Consider the following 21,373-nt stretch of genomic DNA (forward strand, 5'->3'; position numbering starts at 1 on the left):
CACAATTGATGAATCTCAGCTGGGCAGTCCCAGCCATGGCCATCACTCCCTCTGAATGACAGCAGAGGTGAGCATCCCATTTCCTTTTAATGAGGAGCTTACTTTAGTGGTTGTCGTGTAACTTTTTTTTTGTTGCAAGTTTTCAAGCTATATTGAGTAACCTTAAGTGAGGGCATATGATGACATTCGGCTGAATATGAAGGTCACAAGTTTCAATGTTTTATGGTGAGTTTACTGGTTTTAGTAATGTCCAGAAAAAAAAACACTATGTACATAAAAGAATTTAGCACTTGAATCTTTTACATAAGATTAAAAATCTATACAAATTTTACAAAGGGTTATTGCATACAAAAATTGTAAATGACAGTACATTTCAGTAGTTTATAACCTTGAATATAGATGTGCATCTCAATCATTAGTGCTCAAGCACAGAAATCGTTGCACAAGTACTTAGTAACTGCTGTCATTGAGCTGTCAAAATCTTCATCTCTTCCCTCATTTCAAAACTAGCATGTTGTCTGTGCACTGTTGCAAATTGTAAACCCATTTATACAGAACAGGGTAAACATTGTTAAAACATTTTCTCCCATCGAAAATTAGCCTTCAGTGATGATATTAATTTTCTTTCATCTTTCTAAGGCAAAGACTGGCTAAATACTTCCAAGTTCAGATCAGTTTTTCCTTCCCAATTCTATTTTACTGTGTTAAATGATTCAAACACAGCCAAATTTTGCATTACTTCCAAGAAGTTTAGATTGCTTGAAGGACAGCCTTCCAAAACAACATTCTAATTTAAGCTATATGTAGAAAAATGTTACTAAGATATCACAAGTGCTCATGTAACATTATGGCTAATCAATTAAGGGAATTTCTGGACTTTGTATATTCCAGCAGGTACAAAATTTTATTCAAAAATGCTAATGCAATACCAAACCATCACCATCAGTAAAAGGTCACAGGTTTCAGCATTTTATACTGCCTGAATCCCATCCTGCATCAAGTCCTGCTTCCCCATTACCTCTATCGTCGCCATCCTACATTGGTACCTGATTCCCCTAAGCACTAATTTAAAACGCTTATCCTTGTGCTTAAACCCCTTCATGACCTCACCCCTACCTTCCTATGGCACCCCTCTCCAGGTCAACAACTTGATCTGAACTTTCCATTCGACTCTGGGCCTCTTCTGCATTTACACTTGGCAGCAATGACTTCAACCCCGTACACTCTGGAATTCCCTCAATTTCCCCTGCTTTTTCACCTCCCTTTTAAGACCTTTCCTAAAACCCAGCTCTGACCAAGCTTTTTGGCCACCCTCCTTTTCTCCCCCCAATTCTTTGGCTTAGTGTCCCATGTTTTATTTTCTGATTCTTTAAAGCACCTTGAAATAGTTCGCTATATTAAAGATGCAGTATACATGAATACTGTTATTGAAATATGGGAAACTAAGACCTATTGTAATGCCCCTTTTGCCAATTGCAACATATCTTTAATTATGCTGTTCTTGTTCACCGATCAAATGGATCCAACAATTAATACATAGTGGGAAAGACAGCTCTAACGCCAAGGAAGATAGGTTACTTTCTTTTAAAAAGAAAAACAGCTGATGTACATGAAATATTATTTCAAAAGGAAGATCACTAAAGCACATTATGAAACAAAATCAGTGTAAATTCCAAGACCATTACTTCTGTATTTTGCAGCAAGAAGTAATGTAACACATTAGAAACTAAATTTTCTCTTAAAACTCCTTGACATTGTGGGAGCTTTCTTTCAATATTAAAAAAATTATTCAAGAATGTATTAAGTATTTTCTATAATATGCATTTGCTTAATACATTACTAACAAACTAATATACACCTTAATTATACTTTAAACAAAGGCTCTTGCATGTAATACTGCAACATAATTCTCCCATATGTCCAGGAAGAGTCAGTATTACAATAGCTTAAAAAAAGGTTTTTTGCATCACATGGGTGCTTATTTCTCAAAATGAACTCGCCATCTCCCTTTTGCTCAATTGCTGTTTAAAAAACAGAAATGGTAAGTTATGCATGATTCTAGACCACACCCAGTCAGCTGAGCTGAGAATCTCTCTTCCCCTTGAAGCATAAGAATGCAGTTGGACTCAATTATACTTGGCAAGGGGTCTGGGGGAGAAGGGGAGGAAACACAGTCATATCTTAAATTCCTAAAGAATACACATTGCATTCAGAAAAATGCAATTCCAGCTGACTCTTCAATAAACCATCTAGTGTCTGTAACTATTCAAACTGTGCAGGACATAATGCTGTATTTACATAAAATAGACTAATGTGCATTTGTCTGCCTCTCAGTTTTGGCAGATTTGTGTTTCCATATTTCTGTCTTATTTCTCCTCCACAAAAAAAAGGCAAATTGATTTTCGGTATACAGATCAGATTCAAATCTACTTAGGGAAAAGGGATGTTGGAGTTTTGCATTCCCTATTAATTGTGCATATGATTATATACTTCTGAAAATATGCAAGTTTTATTTTGTTCACGTGAGTTCTAGGTCTCAATTTCCCTCAAAGGATTATTAATAGCAGCAGCAAAGGTGAAATAATAATCAAACATGTGGAGAGGATTCTAACCTTCAGAGTAAAGGTCTAACAGCTTGATGTGCAAATGGCTCAAAGGGCATCAAGCAGTAAGCAAATCATCTGTGTTTAATCATTTTTAAGTGAAATGATCATAGTCCCTCACTGCATCACAGAATAACATTTCTCACAATTCCTCATCATCTGTGCTGAAACTACTTCTCCTACTGCTTCCTTTAGATGCATCAGGTGATGTTGCAGATAACAGAGGATCAGCAGCCAATGGTGAAATTGTGTTATCTATTAGAATGTTATCAAGCCTGTTTTCCTGTTTCAAAGCAGCACTGAAGGACAAGTCTGTGAAATGGGACAAAGGATCCAAGAAGCTACAAGGCCCTTCATTGAGTTCACTCAACATCTGAGGCAAGGTTGGCTGCTGTAAGTAATCAGGGCTATTGTCTGCTTGGTAGGACTCATGCTTGACAAGGTGAGTAACCAGCTCTGTTGGACTAAGGGCAGAGGACATCGTGGGCAGCCCATGGACTCGGGCCTGCATTTCCAGTTCCTGAAAATGAGAGAAAGCCATCTTAGATGCATCAAGTCATTTATAAATGCAAAATATAACCATAGCTTACATTAAAATATGGAGAAGGATATAATCCTTGGTTCATACTGAATGTAGGATGTTTCCAGAATGTGGGTGTTGGACAAAGTTACAAGAGTATCAAGCAAAACTCCTACAGCACAAAACCAAATATAACTTTTTTTTGAGGTGTTAGAGGGAAGGGGAAAATTACAACACTTCTTATCCCAATACATGAGGTTCAATTCAATAAATGTCAAAATTGTATTTTAGGGTTTTGAGATCTTTTGTTTGCAATCACATCGGTAGACATTTCCACCAATGTGGTGGGTGGGGTGAGGGGTGGGGGGGGCTTTGGAAAAAAAACTAGCACAAGAACTCTTCAAATCTCAATTGCATATCTGCAAAACTCATTTATTTTGATTAGATTTTTATTAGTTTCATCATTGAAGAGAATATACATTTCAAAAAACCCACTGATGTCCTGCAACACTAAGGCTGGTTTGATGTTTAACTTGATGCCATTCTCATATGAGCAGTTCTAGGGAGTGAATCAATCCTAGGGTAAAAGGGGTTGAAGAAAATAGAATTTTAAAAATGTTAAAATTCCAAGAGAAACTGTTTACTAGCACTGCAGATGCATCAAGTCAGCTTCAGACCTCATTACAGCCTTGGTCCAAACATAGCATGAAAGATCTGATTTCCAGAGGTGAAGCAAGAGTGTCTGTGCTTTTGACTGAGTGTAGCATCAAGATGCCCAAGTAGAATTGAAGGTAATGGGAATCAGGGAAAATTTTTTACTAGCTCGATTCATGTTTAGCACAGGAAAATGGCCACAAGGGTGTGTTAGTGAGAGTGCAGTGGTTAGTTGCATGATGACTCATCAAATAATGAAGCAATTCTATGCCTACATGCAATGAGTCCTTGACAACATTCAGGCTTGAGCTGAAAAATGGCAAGTGTAGAGTTCAGTTGTTCTGTGTTTGATTGCGTAAGTCTGTTTGCTATTGATGCTCATTGTGCTCGATTGGTTGAGATTGGGTGTGGACTCAGAGGGGTGAACAAAGCTTGAGACCAGAATTGTAAGCATGGAACAGACATTTCAAAACTCTGAATAAAATCTGTTACACAGAGGAACTCGTGTCATCTCTGCATAGTTCTGAGATATTGAATATACAACAGCATATAACATTCACATCACCCAAGTGCTAGGCAATAACTATAAGACAGTCTAATCACCTCTCCTTGACATTCAACAACATCTCCATTGTCAAATCATCAACATCCTAGGATGCAAAAAAGCAGAGTGGGGAGAAGACACCATTGTGACTTCCCTTGGCATCAAGGCAGCATTTGACCGAGTGTAGCATCAAGAAGCCCAACAAAACTGGAGTCAATAGGAATCAGAGGGAAAACTCTTCGCTGGCTGGAGTCATGCCAGCACAAAGAAAGATGGTTGTTGGAGGTCAATCATCTCAGTCTCAGGACATCACTGCAGGAATTCCTCAGGATTGTGTCCTAGGCCCAAACATCTTCAGCTGCTTCAATGACTTTTCCTCCATCATAAGATCAGAAGTGGGATGTTCACTGACGATTGCACAATTTTCAGTCCCATTCATAATTCCTCAAATACTGAAGCAGTCAGTGTTCATATGCAGCAAGACTTGAACAACATTCAATTTTGGGTTAAGTGGCATTTAACATTCCCACTACACAAGTGTCAGGCAATGTTCAACTTCAACAACAGAATCCAATCATTTCCACTTGACATTGAATGGCATTACCATTGCTGAATACCCCTCTATCAATATCCTGAAGGTTACCATTGACCAGAAACTGAACCGGAGCAGCTATAAAAATACTTTGACCTACAAGAGCAGGTCAGAGGCTAGGAATTCTGCAATGAATACTTCACCTCATGAATCCCTAAAACCTGTCCATCATCTACAAAACAGCACCATTCAAACCCACAGCCTCTATCAGCTCAAAGGCCAAGGGCAACAGCTGCATGGGCACACCCACCACCTACAAATTCCCCTCCAAGCCACACACCATCCTGACTTGGAACTATATCACTGTTCCTTCACTGTCGCTGGGCCAAAATCCTGGAACTCCTTCCTTACAGCACTGGGGGTGTACCTACAGCACATGCCTCCAGCAGTTCAAGGCAGTGGCTCACCACCACCTTCCCAAGGGCAGTTAGGATGGGCAATAAATGTTGGCCTTGTCAGCACCACCCAGGTTGCTTGAATGAATAAAAACAGTGATGTCTGCTTTTTCAGAAGTTTTTCACATTTTTAGATATCCAATTCAGGCTGTCTTAGTTGGGAGATTTCTTTCATTTTCACAATTAGAAAATCAGGATGCAAAAATGTTACATGAATACTAGCCATCCCAAGAAGTGTTTATAACTTCTAACTTGACCATCTATTTCATTTTAGCCTTTGATCTGGATAAATTCTGGGAGTTGTAATCTGGAGTGATTTGAGTTATGGTTAGCTTGCAGGACATGAACAGTGTAATTGTTGTATTTTGATAGTCAACCTCTTGACTGAGATTCTTTATTCAGTTTAGGCACAAAAGAATCTGGCAATAGGCTCTAGAAGAGGAAAGACTTAAGGGTAAAGCTATATGGAAACAAGTAAGGAATTACATTTTAATGTTTATTGTTTACACAACTATATATTTTCAGCTGGACCAGAAATAAACAAAGTACCAAAAATTGAGAAGTTTAAATTTTGGAAAAATGAGGGAGACTGTATAAACTGAATGGTACTATTTTTTTTAAAAAAGTTGTAGGAACAGAGACACCTGCTGGGTGTATAAATAGAAATCTTTGCAGAAGACAGAACAAGTTTGAAAGCTTTTTCAAAAAAGTTATAGAATCCCAGACTTTATTGGAAGACAAAATTCTTCTTGTCAGCTGGAGAATTCTGTTCAATTCTGGACACCACACTTTAGGAAGTCTATCAAAGTCTTAGAGGGTGAAAAGGTATACCAGGATGGTGCCAGGGATGAGGGATTCAGTTCAGTTACATAACTTCATGACCTGGCATATCCCTCATATTATCATTATCAAGCCACATGATCAACTTTGATTCAGCAAAGGGTGTAGAAGAGCATGCCAGGAGCCGCACCAGGCATTCCTTAAAATGATATGCCAACCAGAGGAGGCTACAACATAGGAATGTGCATGTGTTAAAACAGGAGCAACATATTATAGACAGAGCCAGAATCAAGAGGTCCATTGAAAGTTCTGCAAACTTGTCACATTCAGTCATGAATTGGACAATTAATGGAAGGCAAAAAGGCAAGGTTGAAGCACCATCAGTCCCCTTCAGCCAGAAATGCCAACTGAACGATCCATTTTGTCCTGCTACTGAAGTCTTCGGCCAATTTGTTTCACTCAATTTAGTTGTTTCTTTATCAAGTGTACTGCCTATAGCAAAGCCTATAGCCCCTGACAACATTCAGGCTGTAGTATTGGAAACCTGTGCTCCAGAAATAGCCACTCCCCTAGCCAAGTTGTTCCAGTACAGCTGCTACAACTTGGCATCTATCAGAAAATGTGGAAAATTGACTCGAATTGGCAGTCAAACCACAGGACAAAACTAATTCCTCCTTACCCAGTTAGTACACTTTAAGTGATGGAAAAAAAGTGTTGCTCGCAATGCTAACAAGCAGCACTCCAACCTACCCATGTATTCAGTTTGGATTCTTCCTGGATCACATTGCTCCAGACCTCAATGCAGCCTTGGTTCAAACATGATCAAAAGAGCTGAATTCCAAGGGCAAGGTGACTGCCCTTGACTTTAAGGCAGGATTTTACTGAGCATGGCATCAAGAAGCCCTAATAAAAGGCCCAATCTTCAATTGCTTCAATGACCTACCCCTCATCATAAGGTCAGAAGTCATTATGTTTGAAAATATTTGCTCTTGAGTGCAGTGTTCAATTCCATTTATAACCCCTTAGCTAATGAAGCAGTCTATGCCCACATGCAGGCTGAGCGGGTACGGGCGGCAATTAGCTGCGTGCTGCCATTTTATGTGGGCAGGCCAATTAAGGCCTGCCCAGTGTGACACACACCTGGAAGCGCTGAACACTCCCTGTGCAGGCAGGTGGAGGAGAGTGTTGGGGCCTGCGCTCTTTCGCGCATCTGTGTGAAAGAGCACAGAAATCTCCGAGGCACGGAGCTGCCTCAGGGAGGTAAAGGAAGTCATAAAAATAAAAAAAAATTATTCAGATATGTCCCCTCATGTGACATGAGGTGGGACATGTTTATGAATTTGCATGAAACATTTTAAATTAATAAACCCTTCATGAAAACTTATCCAGCCTATGGAAGTGGTTCCATGAAAAATGCAAAGGCCACCTGTGCTCTTCACCTGCCCACCATCCTTAAGGTTGGACGGGCAGGGCAGCCCTGACAAGTGCCTCAATTAGTTGATTAATGGCCTAAATAGGCCTTTGACAGTTTGCCGGGCGCACAGCCAACTTGGTTGTGCGCCAGCCAAACTGAAGATCAGAATGACACGCGGTGATGTCAGGACGCACGCCTGACGTCCCCGCACGTCATTTTATGCATCAGCGTGCGGGGCGAACAGAAGATTGAGTCCCTGGACAACATCCAGAATTGGATTGATAAATAGCAAATAATATGCCTGGTGCGTTTGTGGCACAAAATGGCCAGCTCCAGAAAGAGTTCAAACCTCTTTCTCCCCTCCACCCCCAACCTTGATGTTCAACAGCACAATCCTAGATCTGCTGGGTGTGGATGAGGGAGATATTAGCAGGAGCTTGCCATTGACCAGAAACTTAACTGGACTAGCCACATGTAGTGCAGCTACAAGAGCCAATCAGAAGCTGGGTATTCTGAGAGTGCCCCACCTGATTCACCAAATCCTTTCTACCATCTACAAAAAGATAGAAATGAAGACTATAGTAGAATACCCTCAATTTGCCTAGATGTGTGTTGATCCAGCAAAACGCAACAATCCTGACATCTTCCAGGTCAAAACAGCCAACTTGATCAACACCCCATCCACCGCCTTAAAATATTCACTTCCTCCATGACAGGTGCAATGCAGCTGTAGTGTTCACCATCTATAAGATGCACTGCAGCAACTGGCCAAACTTTCAACAGGACCTCCAAAACCGCAATTATCACCACCTAGAAGGCCAAAGGCAACATATGTATAGGAACACCATCACCTGCAAGTTCCCCTTCAAGTCATATACCATTTTGACTTGCAAATATCACACCATTCCTTTACTGCCACTGGGTCAAAGTCCTGGAGCACCCAGTCAGCACTGCAGGAACACCTTCACCACATGGACTGCAGCTCTCAAGAAGGCAGCTGATGAAGAGCAATAAGGCTGGGCAGCAAATGCCATTCTTGCCATTGACTCCCACATCCTTCACGCAAATAAAGTAAGTGAAGAAAAAGCAACTCTTGCCTTCACCAAGGGTAGAGGTGTAGATTTTCACTGGCAGCACTCTTCTTTCCAAGTAATTGCATAGCACAACTAACACACTTTGGCCTTCAGCCTCCTTACCAACCTGAATCCGCAGCAGTAGTCTCCGGTTAGCTTGTTCCAGCTTCTTTTGCCTGTTTTCTAATTCTCGGACACGGTGTTGTTCTTTCTGGAGCCACTTGATATATTCCACAGATGCTTTCAAAATGGTACCTTTGTTCCAACGTACATCACTGCAGAGTAAAAGGTCATCTTTTAATAAAAGTCTGCCTCAGCAGAATTTTATCAAAAAAAGGAAAAATTTATTCAAATTAATATTAAAAGCTATGAAATTGAACAGTTACTTTAAAGCAAAATTACAATGTAAAAAGGGTTGGATTCTTGGTTAAAGTTTGTGTACTGGGGAGATAATGGGATACTATCTAATTTAAAATTTACATCTAATCAAGTGTTCACAGATCAATGAAAAACTTTCCTAACAACTGGTCTTAACATCAACCTCAGACGCTCTCTTATCTAATTTCAGACTGGATGCTAATTCGTAAGGATTAGGAAGACAGTCCATCAAATTCATTAACAGATTGGAGATCAGTATCCTATCCAATCTAGTTTCAAACTTATTATTTCACATGGTAAAGAAAGTATTTGAATGTACTACCAAACATTTGCCTCACTACTTTTGTACCCAATTTTAATTACCTGGGTTATTTAAACTCAATAATTCACATGAATTCCCATCATTTACCATTACATCAATCCTATTCTTAATACCAGCATTAATAGTTTCCAGAAAGAGAATCTGGAGTCTTACACATAACAGGTAATTTCAATAGGCTGATACAGTTTAGCTATTAGTTTATAATTAAACATCAGGTTTTAAAAACATTTAAATCCAGAAGGATAATTTATTTAAAGCAATTACAAAGCCAGGCTACAGAGCACTATTTGAGATGAGGCCATAACGCTGAAGATATTCTAAAGCATAGTTTTAGGTTATTTTTCACTGCACAAGTAATTGATCCAGTTTTCTGCAGGAATGCTACTGAAACCCAAGTGTTAGGAGTTTTAAAACAGAAAAACTTTGTAAACGCATCAATACACTTCTATACTTACGGATCATTTGACTTTGGGATTAAGGTGCCAAGCTCTTTGATACGATAATTGATGTTGAATCTTCGTCTTCGTTCAACTGTTAAGTTACAAAGTGTTAAATTAGTCACATAAGGTGATTAAATTGCATGTGCTGTAGGTAAATACAATTAAACCTAAAAATAGCTTGATGGAATAAACACTTAACACAAGGACAATTGACCATACTCAATTATCTTTCCATACTTACTCAAATTGTGATTATCTTTCTTTTGTCTTTCTTTAACAAGTGCACGTGTTTCAGCATCTGTAGCAGTTAATAAGGATTTGGTTAGTTTCGAATAACCATGAGTTCAATTTCCATTTTAAATGAAACACAATCATATGCATTGATAGACCTCTGCCTGTCATTCTAACAGCCTTCAATCGTCATTTAGAAACATATCCCAGTAAACCATCTTTGCAAGCAATTTCCAAATAAGTCCCCATCCCTGAATTATTTAATTTATTTCACTAGAACTTCTAAATGAAATTAGATTTTTTTTTAATACAAGCCCCCACCCACAAGAATATCCAGAGAAAAGTACTAGTATTTATCACCACAGCAACCAATCTTAATCCAGTTAACCAGCAAAATCTACCCTCAAGTGCACAATTGTGAATTTTCATAATAAGCCAGTGTTCTAAATAAATCACAATCTGAAAGACTGTTATATTGATTTAAATATTGAAGGGAGGCGTTCACCCAGCTTCCTAAATTCATTAGGCTTTAACAGAGCATGATATTAATTAAAATGTCAGACAGAGGGTCTTATTCTTGGTTACGGAAAGTGGTTATAAAACCAGCTGAAACCATCTTTTCATGTTGAATTGGTGGAATGTGATAGAAGTCTTTTGTTCTTTAATAGATTAAACTTTCTTGCTTTCTCCACTGTTTCTTTTGAGAGCCAGCAAAAAAGGGAATCTAAAATGGACAGGATTCCCTCTGCCTGTAATTTGAGTAATAGAATTGCACAAACTTATGGTACAAGCCAGAAAAAAAATCTATCCTTTTTTATAGCACAAATATTGGAGTGCTCATTTTTAGAAAAGGAAATAGAAATGACATAGGTCCATTGTACAGGACACAGAATAAAGAGATGCAATAAACTCATGATAAAGTTGGTGTAAAACTCTTCAATGACTGAAAAGTGTAGGAAGGAAAGGAACAATGGGAGGCAAAAAAGATCCTTAGCTTTGGAGGTGCTGAGGCAAAAATGCGAGCACAAGACTATAGCAAACTTACTTACAATGCTGTCAGACACTATGAATGAGGAAGGATTTGATGTTCTATTTGTAGCTGAAAAATTGAAGTTCAAAGAAGCAAAAATCATTGTGATACTGAAAATGGAGACAAGACAGACAGAGAAAAAGAGCACAGAACATTAGAAACTAGGGGCCAGAGAAGGGTTATCTATTAGAGGTCAAGCTTTTGTTTTCATTATATCCAGAAGTATGAGTATTGTGAGAAATTCCCAGTTGTGGAATGATATACAAGCCATCAGGTGCTTTTATACCACAACTGTCATCAATGCAAAAGCATTGTCTGCTTTCCATCAACACAAGTTCTGGTGGAAATTCTGACCTAATTCTGGACAGTGTATGGAAGCCCCTGAAGATTGTAGTCTGACATCCAAGTTCACAGCTGCATCAAACCAGATGTAAAAAGACCTGGAGATACAAGTGGGGAGGGGCACTGTCCCTTGGTAATACCTAATAATTTTTATGTTTACCTGCAGTTAATGAATTTTTTTTTAAAAGAGCATTAGGAATCTAACATATATAAATGTTGAGAAGGGAAGCTCCGCATCCATGCATATGGAGAACTCTATTAACAGAGGTAATCACCAGGTAACTCAAACAGGACAAGACTCGGCTGAAAGCTAAACAGTAGCTATTGGACTCTGATAAATGCATCGTTTAAAGGGCTTGAACTTCAGAGAATTTAGAGTTGTTGGGGGAAAGAAGAGATTGTCATGAAAGATGCTTCTTGGAGTCAACTTTCCCAAAGGTAAAGGAATTCCATTTCTAATCATTGGAAATAGAGAGGATATTAATGTCAGTAAAAGGGTGAAGCTACATGTTTAAAAATGTAGCAGCTAGAGACAGGAAACTGTGTCTTTAAAGAAAACTTTGCAATGTCCTATTCAAAAGCATGAATGGAGGGATGGATCTCTGCCCGTAAACTAATTATTTAAAGATAATATATACTTTAAATATGCAGAAAGTAGACCAATTATCATGATGGTGCTATTGCCCTAAAGCCCAGCATTAAGGCTGTTAAAAAAGACTTTCATATCTCATGTATTGAGATCCTAACTCAAAATGAGAAATAATTGGAGTGTCCTTTACAGATATGATCTCATTGTGTCAAATGGATTTACTACCTTTTGAAGAATCAATCAAAAAATAACCCTCATGTTCATTGTTGCTGGCAACCAGAAAGCATGTTAGCTGCTCATAACAAGAATTGATTCAGTCTGTATAGATATTATAGATAGGACACTACTTTTGAAAATAGTGCAGCTAATTTATTTCCCTCAGATATACTAGCACAATTGGGTCTACTGACACCTAATACTGAGAGCCATGTGTTTCCTACCAAAGCAAATATTTAGAATACACTTTCAGAAACAGAAAAAAGACTTCATTTAATTTAATCTAATCAGATTGCTATAAAAATTATCCTTTGTCCCATTATAGGTTTTCTAGAAGGACCCTTAAACAATCTGAAAGTCAGAAGACTTTACCACTGTGATCTCACAAGGATTTCCAATGTACTATTGATTAATACACCACTTACTTCCAGGTTGAGTAGCTGTAATTTCCCTTTTCACTGGAAGGTTAACAGAGCAAGAAGTACCAGTGAGTCCAATAGTAGTAGTCATTCCCTGATCTCCACCAAAAACATCTAGAATATTGTTGGACAATGGCATCTGGTAAAGCAACAGAAAAGGAACTCAAAACTTCCAAAATAGAGTGTCAATGAGTAGCCATCTGATAGTATATGTGCTACATTTATGTATTATTGCTAGGAAAACACACAAGATTTTCTTGAGTGTGAGAACACTAGAATCCTGAAAACCAGTAAATATAAACTTATCATGCTGAAAGCAATTACCTCAATTACCACCTATTAATAGTTTTTGACAGCTTTATTTAAAAAAAAATCACCTGCACCTTACTTTAATTGAAAACAATCAGCTTAATACAGGTCACAGCTGGAACCAACTATTTAAAATCCATGTATTTTCTGCCTGCAATTCATGAAGTAAGCATTTCTTATGCATTAATCAATCAATTAACCATTATGAAGGATCTATGGCAATTATTCCACATAGAAAGAATGAGTTGTGCTTACATGGCAGAACCACTCAGCAGGCAAAATGAATACTAAAGAACATATCGGAAAAGAATAGTTCCTTCCCGCTAACCATTCAAATGCACATATAAATGTGTATTTCAATTAAATATTAAAAAAAATTATGGCACAGAAGGAAACCATTTGAAAAAGAGTTATTCAGTCTAACCTCACCTTCCAGCTTTGGTATGTAGTCCTGTAGGTTACTACACTGCAGTAGATACCTCCTCACATCTAGTTTATTGTTGTACCTAAAGTTTTGATTTTATTCATTGCCAAATTATAACACTAATCTTGAGTAGATTTACAATTTAAACAGCTATAGTTAGTTTGTTATAATTGCTGGAACTGAGTTTAAAAAGTTGACAGAGAACATTTGCAAACATATACATTAAGGTCTGGAATAAGCAATTATTTAATGCTTGACTCCATGAAATGGTGTTCTTAGCTTAATCTGTAATGAGTAGACAAAGTCAATATTTATGCTGTTATGTGATGTCAGGCAAGTTGCTATATGCAGCTGCTAGATATTTGTAAGATGCTCTGTGTATCCAACATTGTCCCTTCTGATAAATTTTGTTCACTTTTTGTTTGTGTTGCTTGTATTCAGTTGCACTGAATGTTCACAGTTTTGTCATGAACCATTTCTCTCTTAAACAGGTTAAGAGTGAGTGGAAGTCCGTAAGCAGGTCACGCACTAATACAAACCATCTGTTGGTGAAATGAATGACAGCACTTATGTTCATTTGCTGAACATTGTTGGAAGTAAATAGTTAAAAACCAATATCAGCTATGTACTATGAACGATGATGCATTTTGGAATACAACAACTTATGACTTTAAAGATGCTAAATGAATAAAAGATCCCAAGATGCTTCAAAGTTCAAGGAAGGCCATCCAATGGTACAGTTCCCTCTTTCCCCAGTAGTGGTGCCAGTATCCCATGAATCAAAAGCCATTTCTCCCACACCAATCTCTGAACCACACTTTCAACTCTCTGATCTTATATACCCTATGCCAATTTGTTTGTGGGTCTGGTAGCAATCCAGAAATTATTACCTTTGTGATTCTGCTTTTTAATTTAGTTCCTAGCTCTTCATACTGCTGCAGCAGAACCTCTTTTGTATTCCTACCTATGTAGGTTAGAACCCATCTGGACTTCTCCTACCCCAAGGTCCTCTCCAGCCCTGAGAAGATGTCCTTAACCCTGGTGCCAGGTAGAAAAAAATAGCCTTCATGCTTCATGCTCTTGGCTGCAGAGAACAGTGCCTTTCCTCCTAAATATAGTGTCCCCTACTGCAACTACATTCCTTTTTGCTCCCCTGACTTGGATGGCCCTTGCACCCAGGGTATCATGGTCAGTTTGCTCATCCTCCCTGTAGTCCTTCTCTCATCCACGCAATTTGAAAGAACCTGGAACCTGTCGGACAATTACAAGGGCTGAGGCTCCTCCTTTGCCAACTTTTGGATCCCCATACTTGCCTCTCTTATCCCTGACCATGAATGAAATCTAGGGGTGTTGCTGCCTTCTGGAATAAAGTGTCCAGATAACTTTCCCCCACCCTAATTTATCACAGTGTCCGAAGCTCAGACTCCAGCTCATCAACTCTGAACCAAAGCTCCTCGAGCTGCTGACACTTACTACAGATGTGCTTTCTGTGGATCACACAGACATCCACCATCTCCCCAATGCTACAGTTGCAACATATCACCTGCCCTGTCATTTTGATCTTGTTTGTATTTAACTAATTAAGTTTAAGTTTAGAATATCACTTGATGATTATTCATAGTTCTATTATATATATGTATGTGGAAAATTTGTTCAAAACTTGTTGTAGCAATTTGCCCAGCCATTTGGCTGATTTATGTTGTGCAGAACCAGTCATAGATATGATGGGGGTAGAGGTACATCACTTTTATGTGCCTTGGGCAACCCATACATACGCAGACACAGTGAGCCATGAGGACAAATCCTATTATATATCACCCAGCAGCTTGTTGCACTTAACATGTAACACGGTGAAGGATTCCTTCACATTTGCGAAGACCATACATGACTTGCATATCAATAGCAATGCCATGTCCATGTGCTCATTTGACATTGCTAGCCTCTTCACCAATGTACCACTCAAGGAAGTCATAGACATTTGCACTGCAGCACTATATCATGGCAATCTAGATCCACCGCCCTTGTGTGAATCAGCATTTATTGAACTTATGAACTCAGCAACTTGTGCAGTTTAGTTCAGTTTTAATGACACCATGTATGCCCAAATAGATAGTGTTGCCATGGAACCCGCTCTAGGCATAGCTCTTGCAAATATCTTTGTTGGGTTCCACGAGAAACGCATCTTTGATGGAATCACACCTAACCTGCTACCCTTTGCATATTTCCAATATGTAGATGATATATTTGCTATATTTGAATCTGCAGCTGCATGTAAGAATTTCCTTATACACCTTAATGGGCTTCATCCTGTGCTCAAATTCACTTTTGAAATGAAGCAGTCAAATGAACTCCCTTGCTTTGATGTGCTAGTTGAGAAATCTGCCGGGAGTTCTCTACTCCCATCAATGCAAGCCTACTTTCACTGGTCAATACATGTGTTGGGTTTCATACCGTTCCATGCGCTATACAATTGGCCTTATTGACACCCTGAACCATTTGCTGACCTTGAAAGCTTGATGCTGAAATAGGGTGCAACAAAGCCATTCTGCGAGATAATGACTACCCTGATCAGATCATATCACGCTGTATATCACACAAACTCATGAATGGGCCTAAGGTTGCCACTTTCAGTCCTGAAAATTGCACAGTCTCCTTCAGATTACTCTGGAAGGGTAAGGTCTCTCAAAAATTTGAGCAACAGGAAAAGCTAGCCATTTCATGCTGCTATTGAGCAGTAGCAGCACGAGTAGTATTCCCCACTAACAGGATGCTGCCATCAAGCCAAAAAGACGTTCTGCCTATCAGACAAATGAGTAATGTGGTATATGAATTTCAGTGCCAGTGTGATGCTAGGTGTGTAGGCCGTACATCCCAAAGACGGGCGGATTGTATCTAACAGCATGTCCCAGCCGCTGTTCACAACGGGCAAGGTACAGGCCGTACCCAACCAACCCGTGTTGGCAAAACTCAAAACACAGTGTTGAACATTGGATGTGAGTCCACGATTAGACAACATTTGCTAAACAATCCTGAGTGTTCTGCAAGTTATACTGATAACCAATTTAAGATTACCAGTCAGGCCTGCAGTGTGGTGGCTACATATGTTAATACAATGGGCACTTTTCTTTGCAGACAGAAAGAACATGCACACACTTTATGCCTGTTTCATCTGAACAAAACAGGTGACAGCCATACTCTGGTTCATCCCCCCAGGGCAATGCCTTGGCCAATCAGAGTCAACCTGCCTGGCTTGAATTTAAACAAAACTTGGCAGTTAATTGGCAGTCATCAGTTAACTGGTGCATTTTCCCTGGCAATGTCTCTACCAATCAGAGTCCACTTGCCAACCAATCAGCACTCTCTTCTCATCAATAAACTGTCACTCCCTTTACAACTGGTAATCTTGCAAATGTTCTGGTGAATACAAGATGAAAAACTTTGACATATCTCTTTCTTTCAGCGATACTTATTCATTTTGGTTGGTCATAAGTCAGGGCCTCATGAGTCGACGGGGATTTTTAACCTCTTGAAGGATGCTTTGAGGATCCCTAAAGTGTTTTGTTGCAGCCCTTGGAGTCTTCTGCCAAGGTCAAGTTTGGAGTAGAGTAGTTGCTTTGGGAATCTGGTGTCAAGCATACAAATGCCATGTCCTGCCTAGTGGAGCTGGTTTTGAGTGATTCGCACCTTGATGCTGGATTGTTGGCTTGGGGAAGGGTGCTCCTGCTGTACCGCCTTTCCTGCCACCAGGCTTGGAGGATCTGGCAAAGGTAGCACTGGTCATAATTCTCCTTCGGTGCTTTGCAGTGCCTCCTGCAAGTTGTCCAAGTCTCCAAAACATGTAGGAGTGTAGGGATCACTTCTGCACAGTAAACCATGACCTTAGTTTTGGGTTTGAGATCCTAGTCATCAAATATTCTTTTCCTCAGTCAGCTGAAAGCTGAGCTGGCACATTGGAGGTGATGATGAAATACATCGTCTGTGCCTGCCTTCCTCATGAGGAGGCTCCAAAGATATGGAAAATGGCTCCCATTTTCCAGGACCTCGCCGTTGATCTTAATCATTGGGGGATATGATTTTGGGAGTTGGTTGGAAGAGGGCCGTCATATTCTGGGTGTTTAGTGAAAAGCCCATAGCCTCCAGAGAAGGAGTCAACAATGATCTGGAACTCAGTTTCTGAATGAGCGCACACACAAATGTTATCTGAATACTGAAGCTCTATGACTGAGGTTGGAGTAGTTTTTGGTTTGGATTGAAGGTGGTGTCGGTTGAACAGTTTCCTGTCCATTCTGTAGATTATCTCCATGCCTGTGGGGGGTTTGCTAGAGGAGAGGTGCAGACTTGCAGGGAGGAAAATGGAGAAGGGTTGTTACAGTCACGCAGCCTTGTTTGACCCCGGGTAGATAGTGATCAGGAAAGGAAACCCTAACTTTTCTCTCCTGTGTAGCATCTGAGTTAAGGTCAGCTGATTCTGTACAAACCATGAACAAAGCTGGGAGTTTCCAGGTATCTATGGATGAGTACAATGCTATGCACTGCAAATGCTTTCAAGATTTTCATTTATGCCATAGGCAAATTATGTCATCACCATGACTTTTCCTACAAGATATAAATAGGACTTGGAGGAATTTTGAGGAGGTAACAAGCAGGATAGATAAGTGAGAACCAATGGATGTAGCATATTTGGATTTCCAAAAGGCATTCGACAAGGTACTGCGCATAAAGCTACTTAATAAGATAAGAGCCCACGGGTGTTGCGGATAGTATGTTAGCATGGATAGAGGATTGGCTAACTGATAGAAGACAGAGAGTTGGGATAAGAGGAGCATTTTCAGGATGGCAACCTTTAACTAGTGGAGTGCCAAGGGGATCAGTGCTGGAGCTACAATTATTTACAACATATTATGACTTGGATGAGGGAAGTGAATGTACTACCGCCAAGTTTGTGGATGGCACAAAAATAGGTGGGAAAGCAAGTGTTGAGGATGACACAAAGAGTCTACAGGGGAATGTAGACAGGTTAAGTGAGTGGGCAAAAACTTGGCAGATGGAATATAATGTGGGAAAATGTGAGGTTATTCACATTGACAGGAAGAATAGAGGAGCTGAATATTATTTAAATGGAGAAGGACTGCAGAAAGCTGCAGCAGAGGGATTTGGGGGTCCTCATAAGTGAATCTCAAAAATCTAGCTAACAAGTTCAGCAGGTAATAGAGAAGGCAAATGGAATGTTGGCCTTTATTTCAAAGGCAATGGAATATAAAAATAGGGCAGTCTTACTAAACCATACAAGGCACTAATTAGACCACACCTAGAATACTTTGGACAGTTTTGGTCACCTTATTTAGGGAAAGATATACTGACATTGGAGGCTGTCCAGAGAATGTTCACTAGGTTGATCCTGGGTATAGAGGGATTTTCTTGAGGAGAGCTTGAGTCGGTTGGGCCTGCACTCATTGGAGTTTAGAAGAATGAGAGGCGACCTTATTGAAATATATAAGATTCTTAGGAGACTTGACAGGGTAGATGTTGAGAGGTTGTTTCCTCTTGTGGGAGATTCTAGGACCAGAGGGCATAATTTCAGAGTAAGGGGTCACCCACTGAAGACAGAGATGAGGAGGAATTTCTTCTCTCAGAGGGTAGTCAATCTTTGTGGAATTCTTTACCACAAATGGCTGTAGAGGCTGAATCGTTAATTATATCCAAGACTGAGATAGACAGATTTTTGATCAGTAAGGGAATCAAGGGTTATGGGGAAAATGTAGGAAAGTGGAATTGAGGATTATCAGATCAGCCATGATCTCATTGAATGGCAGAGCAGACTTAATGGGCTGAATGGCCTGCTTCTGCTCCAACATCTTATGGTCTTAATGGACACAATGTTTCGCCATCTTCTCTTCATGTACAAACCAAAGACTGATTCGTATTTCTTTTTTAACTTTTACTTTTGGACTCAACTTCTCATTTCTAATCTGTGTGTATGTGTGTTGCTTTTTTATTATTTTTTTCTCGGAGTTTTAGTAACTAATAAACTTCCTCTTTGTCTCAAGAAGGCCTGGTTAAATTGGCTCCTTCCAAAACATTTGCACTAGGAAAAGGTAAACATGAGGGAAGGGATCCCTTTTAAATTAAATCTTGTTGCGACCAACTGAGAGGGTTGAATAAAGAAGGGGAGCCAGTTCATTCCTCCTCACCCAGGAGCATAACAAAATTGGGGTCCCATTCGGGAAGTTAACTTTTTGGGTTATCTTGTCTGGAATCATAACAAATTGGGGGGCCTCACCCGGGAACTGGTCGTAATGATATACTAAATGAATCATCAAATGAGGCCATATGGCTTAAGCTTAGGAATAAAAAGGGAGCAGCCACAATACCAGGAGTGTACTATAGACCCCAAAGAGTGAGAGGGAAATAGAAGAGCAAATATGTAGGCAGATTTTTGAATGCAAAAACAATAGGGCAATAATAGTTGGGGACGTCAACTACCCTAATATCAACTGGAGTACCAACCGTGTAATAGGCACAGAGGGCCCAAAATTCTTAGAGAACTTTTTTCAGGCAGCACATAACCAGCCCAATGAGAGGCAGTGGAATTCTAGATTTAGTATTAGGAAATGAAGCTGCGTAAGTGAAAGAAGTAGCTGTGGGTGACCATTTTGGAGATAGTGATCATAATAGTTAGATTTAATATAATTATGGAAAAGGATAGAGATAGAGCAGGAGTAAAAGTTCTAAATTGGGGAAAGATAAATTTTGTGAAGATGAGAAGTGGCCTGGTTACAGCTACTTGAGGGGAAATCAGTAACAGATCAGTGGGAGGCATTTAAAAGCGAGATTCTACAGGCACAGTCTATACATGTCCCCACAAAGAAAAAGGGTGGTACTGCCAAATCTAGAGCCCCCTGGTTATATAGAAGTATACAAGGTAAGATAAAGCAGAAAAAGAAAACTTATGATAGTCACAAAATCTTAATACTGTAGAAAGAGTAAAGAAGTGTAGAAAGTACAGAGGTGAAGTAAAAAAGGTAATTAGGAGAGCAAAAAGAAAATATGAAAAAATATTGGCAGATAAAATCAAAGAAAACCAAAAGACATTTACCAGTACATTAAGTGCAAGAGAATAACTAAGGAAAGGGTAGGGCCTATCAGAAATGTACATGGTAGCTTGTGCTCTGATGCAGAAGATGTGGGCAGTATTCTTCACTAAGGAGAAGGATGATGCAGAGATTCTAGTTAAGGAAGAGTGTGAAATATTAGATACAATAAGCATAGTGAGAGAGAATATACTGGAGGGACTGACATCCTTGAAGGTGGATAAATAACCAGGGCCAGATGGATTATCTCCCAGGTTGTTAAAGGAAGCCCAGGAGGAAATAGTGAAAGCTCTGAGAATCATTTGTCTAATCCTCACTAGATATAGGCAAGGTACCAGAGGATTGGAGGTCTGCAAACATTGTACCACTATTTAAAAAGGGTGTGAGGGAAAGACCAATTAACTATAGGCCAGTCAGTCTGACTTCTGTGGTGGGGAAATTATTAGAATTAATTCTGAGAGACAGGATAAACTGTCACTTAGAAAAGAACAGATTAATCAGGGATAGTCAGTATGGTATTGTTAGGGAAAGTTTGTGCCTTACTAATGTAATTGAATTTTGTGAGGAAGTAACCAAGAGGATTAATGAGGGTAATGATGTTGTCTGCATGTATTTCAATAAGGCATTTGAAAAGGTCCCACATGGCAGACTGATCAGGAAAGTGAGATCCCATGGGATACAAGGGAAGATGGCGAGTTGGATTCAAAATTGGCTCAGTGACAGGAAACAAAGGCTAATGGTCGATGGATGTTTTTGCAAATGGAAAACGGTTTCCAGTGGCATTACGCAGGGCTCAGTGTTGGGTCCCTTGCTGTTTGATGTACATATTAATGATTTGGACTTAAATATGGGTGGCATGAATGGGAAATTTGCAGATGGCACAAAAATTGGCCATGTAGTTGATAGTGAAAATGAGAGCTATTGTCTCCAGAATGGTTTGGTTGAGTGGATGGAAAAGTGGCAAATGGAATTCAATCCGGAGAAGTGTGGGCTAATGCATTTGGGGA

At 39.5% G+C, this 21,373-nt stretch overlaps 1 protein-coding gene across 3 annotated transcripts in view; it reads right to left on the reverse strand.

Annotated features, from left to right (window-relative positions):
* Nucleotides 1–215: 215 nt before the first annotated feature.
* The window catches only part of LOC121293346 (transcription factor EC-like), a 109,253-nt gene continuing 88,095 nt past the window's right edge, over nucleotides 216–21,373 (reverse strand). For 2 of the 3 annotated variants that reach the window (XM_041216315.1, XM_041216313.1), the window contains exons 4-8: nucleotides 12,549–12,681; nucleotides 9,957–10,013; nucleotides 9,731–9,806; nucleotides 8,703–8,883; nucleotides 216–3,123 (exon numbers count right to left, since the gene is read on the reverse strand). In XM_041216315.1, coding sequence (XP_041072249.1) covers nucleotides 2,746–3,123; nucleotides 8,703–8,883; nucleotides 9,731–9,806; nucleotides 9,957–10,013; nucleotides 12,549–12,681 — 825 coding nt within the window. In that variant the 3' untranslated portion in view covers nucleotides 216–2,745. The remainder of the gene's footprint in view (nucleotides 3,124–8,702; nucleotides 8,884–9,730; nucleotides 9,807–9,956; nucleotides 10,014–12,548; nucleotides 12,682–21,373) is intronic. The other variant, XM_041216314.1, reaches the window with a different exon arrangement.

This window comes from Carcharodon carcharias, chromosome 21 (genome assembly GCF_017639515.1).
Source record: "Carcharodon carcharias isolate sCarCar2 chromosome 21, sCarCar2.pri, whole genome shotgun sequence".
Taxonomy (NCBI): domain Eukaryota; kingdom Metazoa; phylum Chordata; class Chondrichthyes; order Lamniformes; family Lamnidae; genus Carcharodon; species Carcharodon carcharias.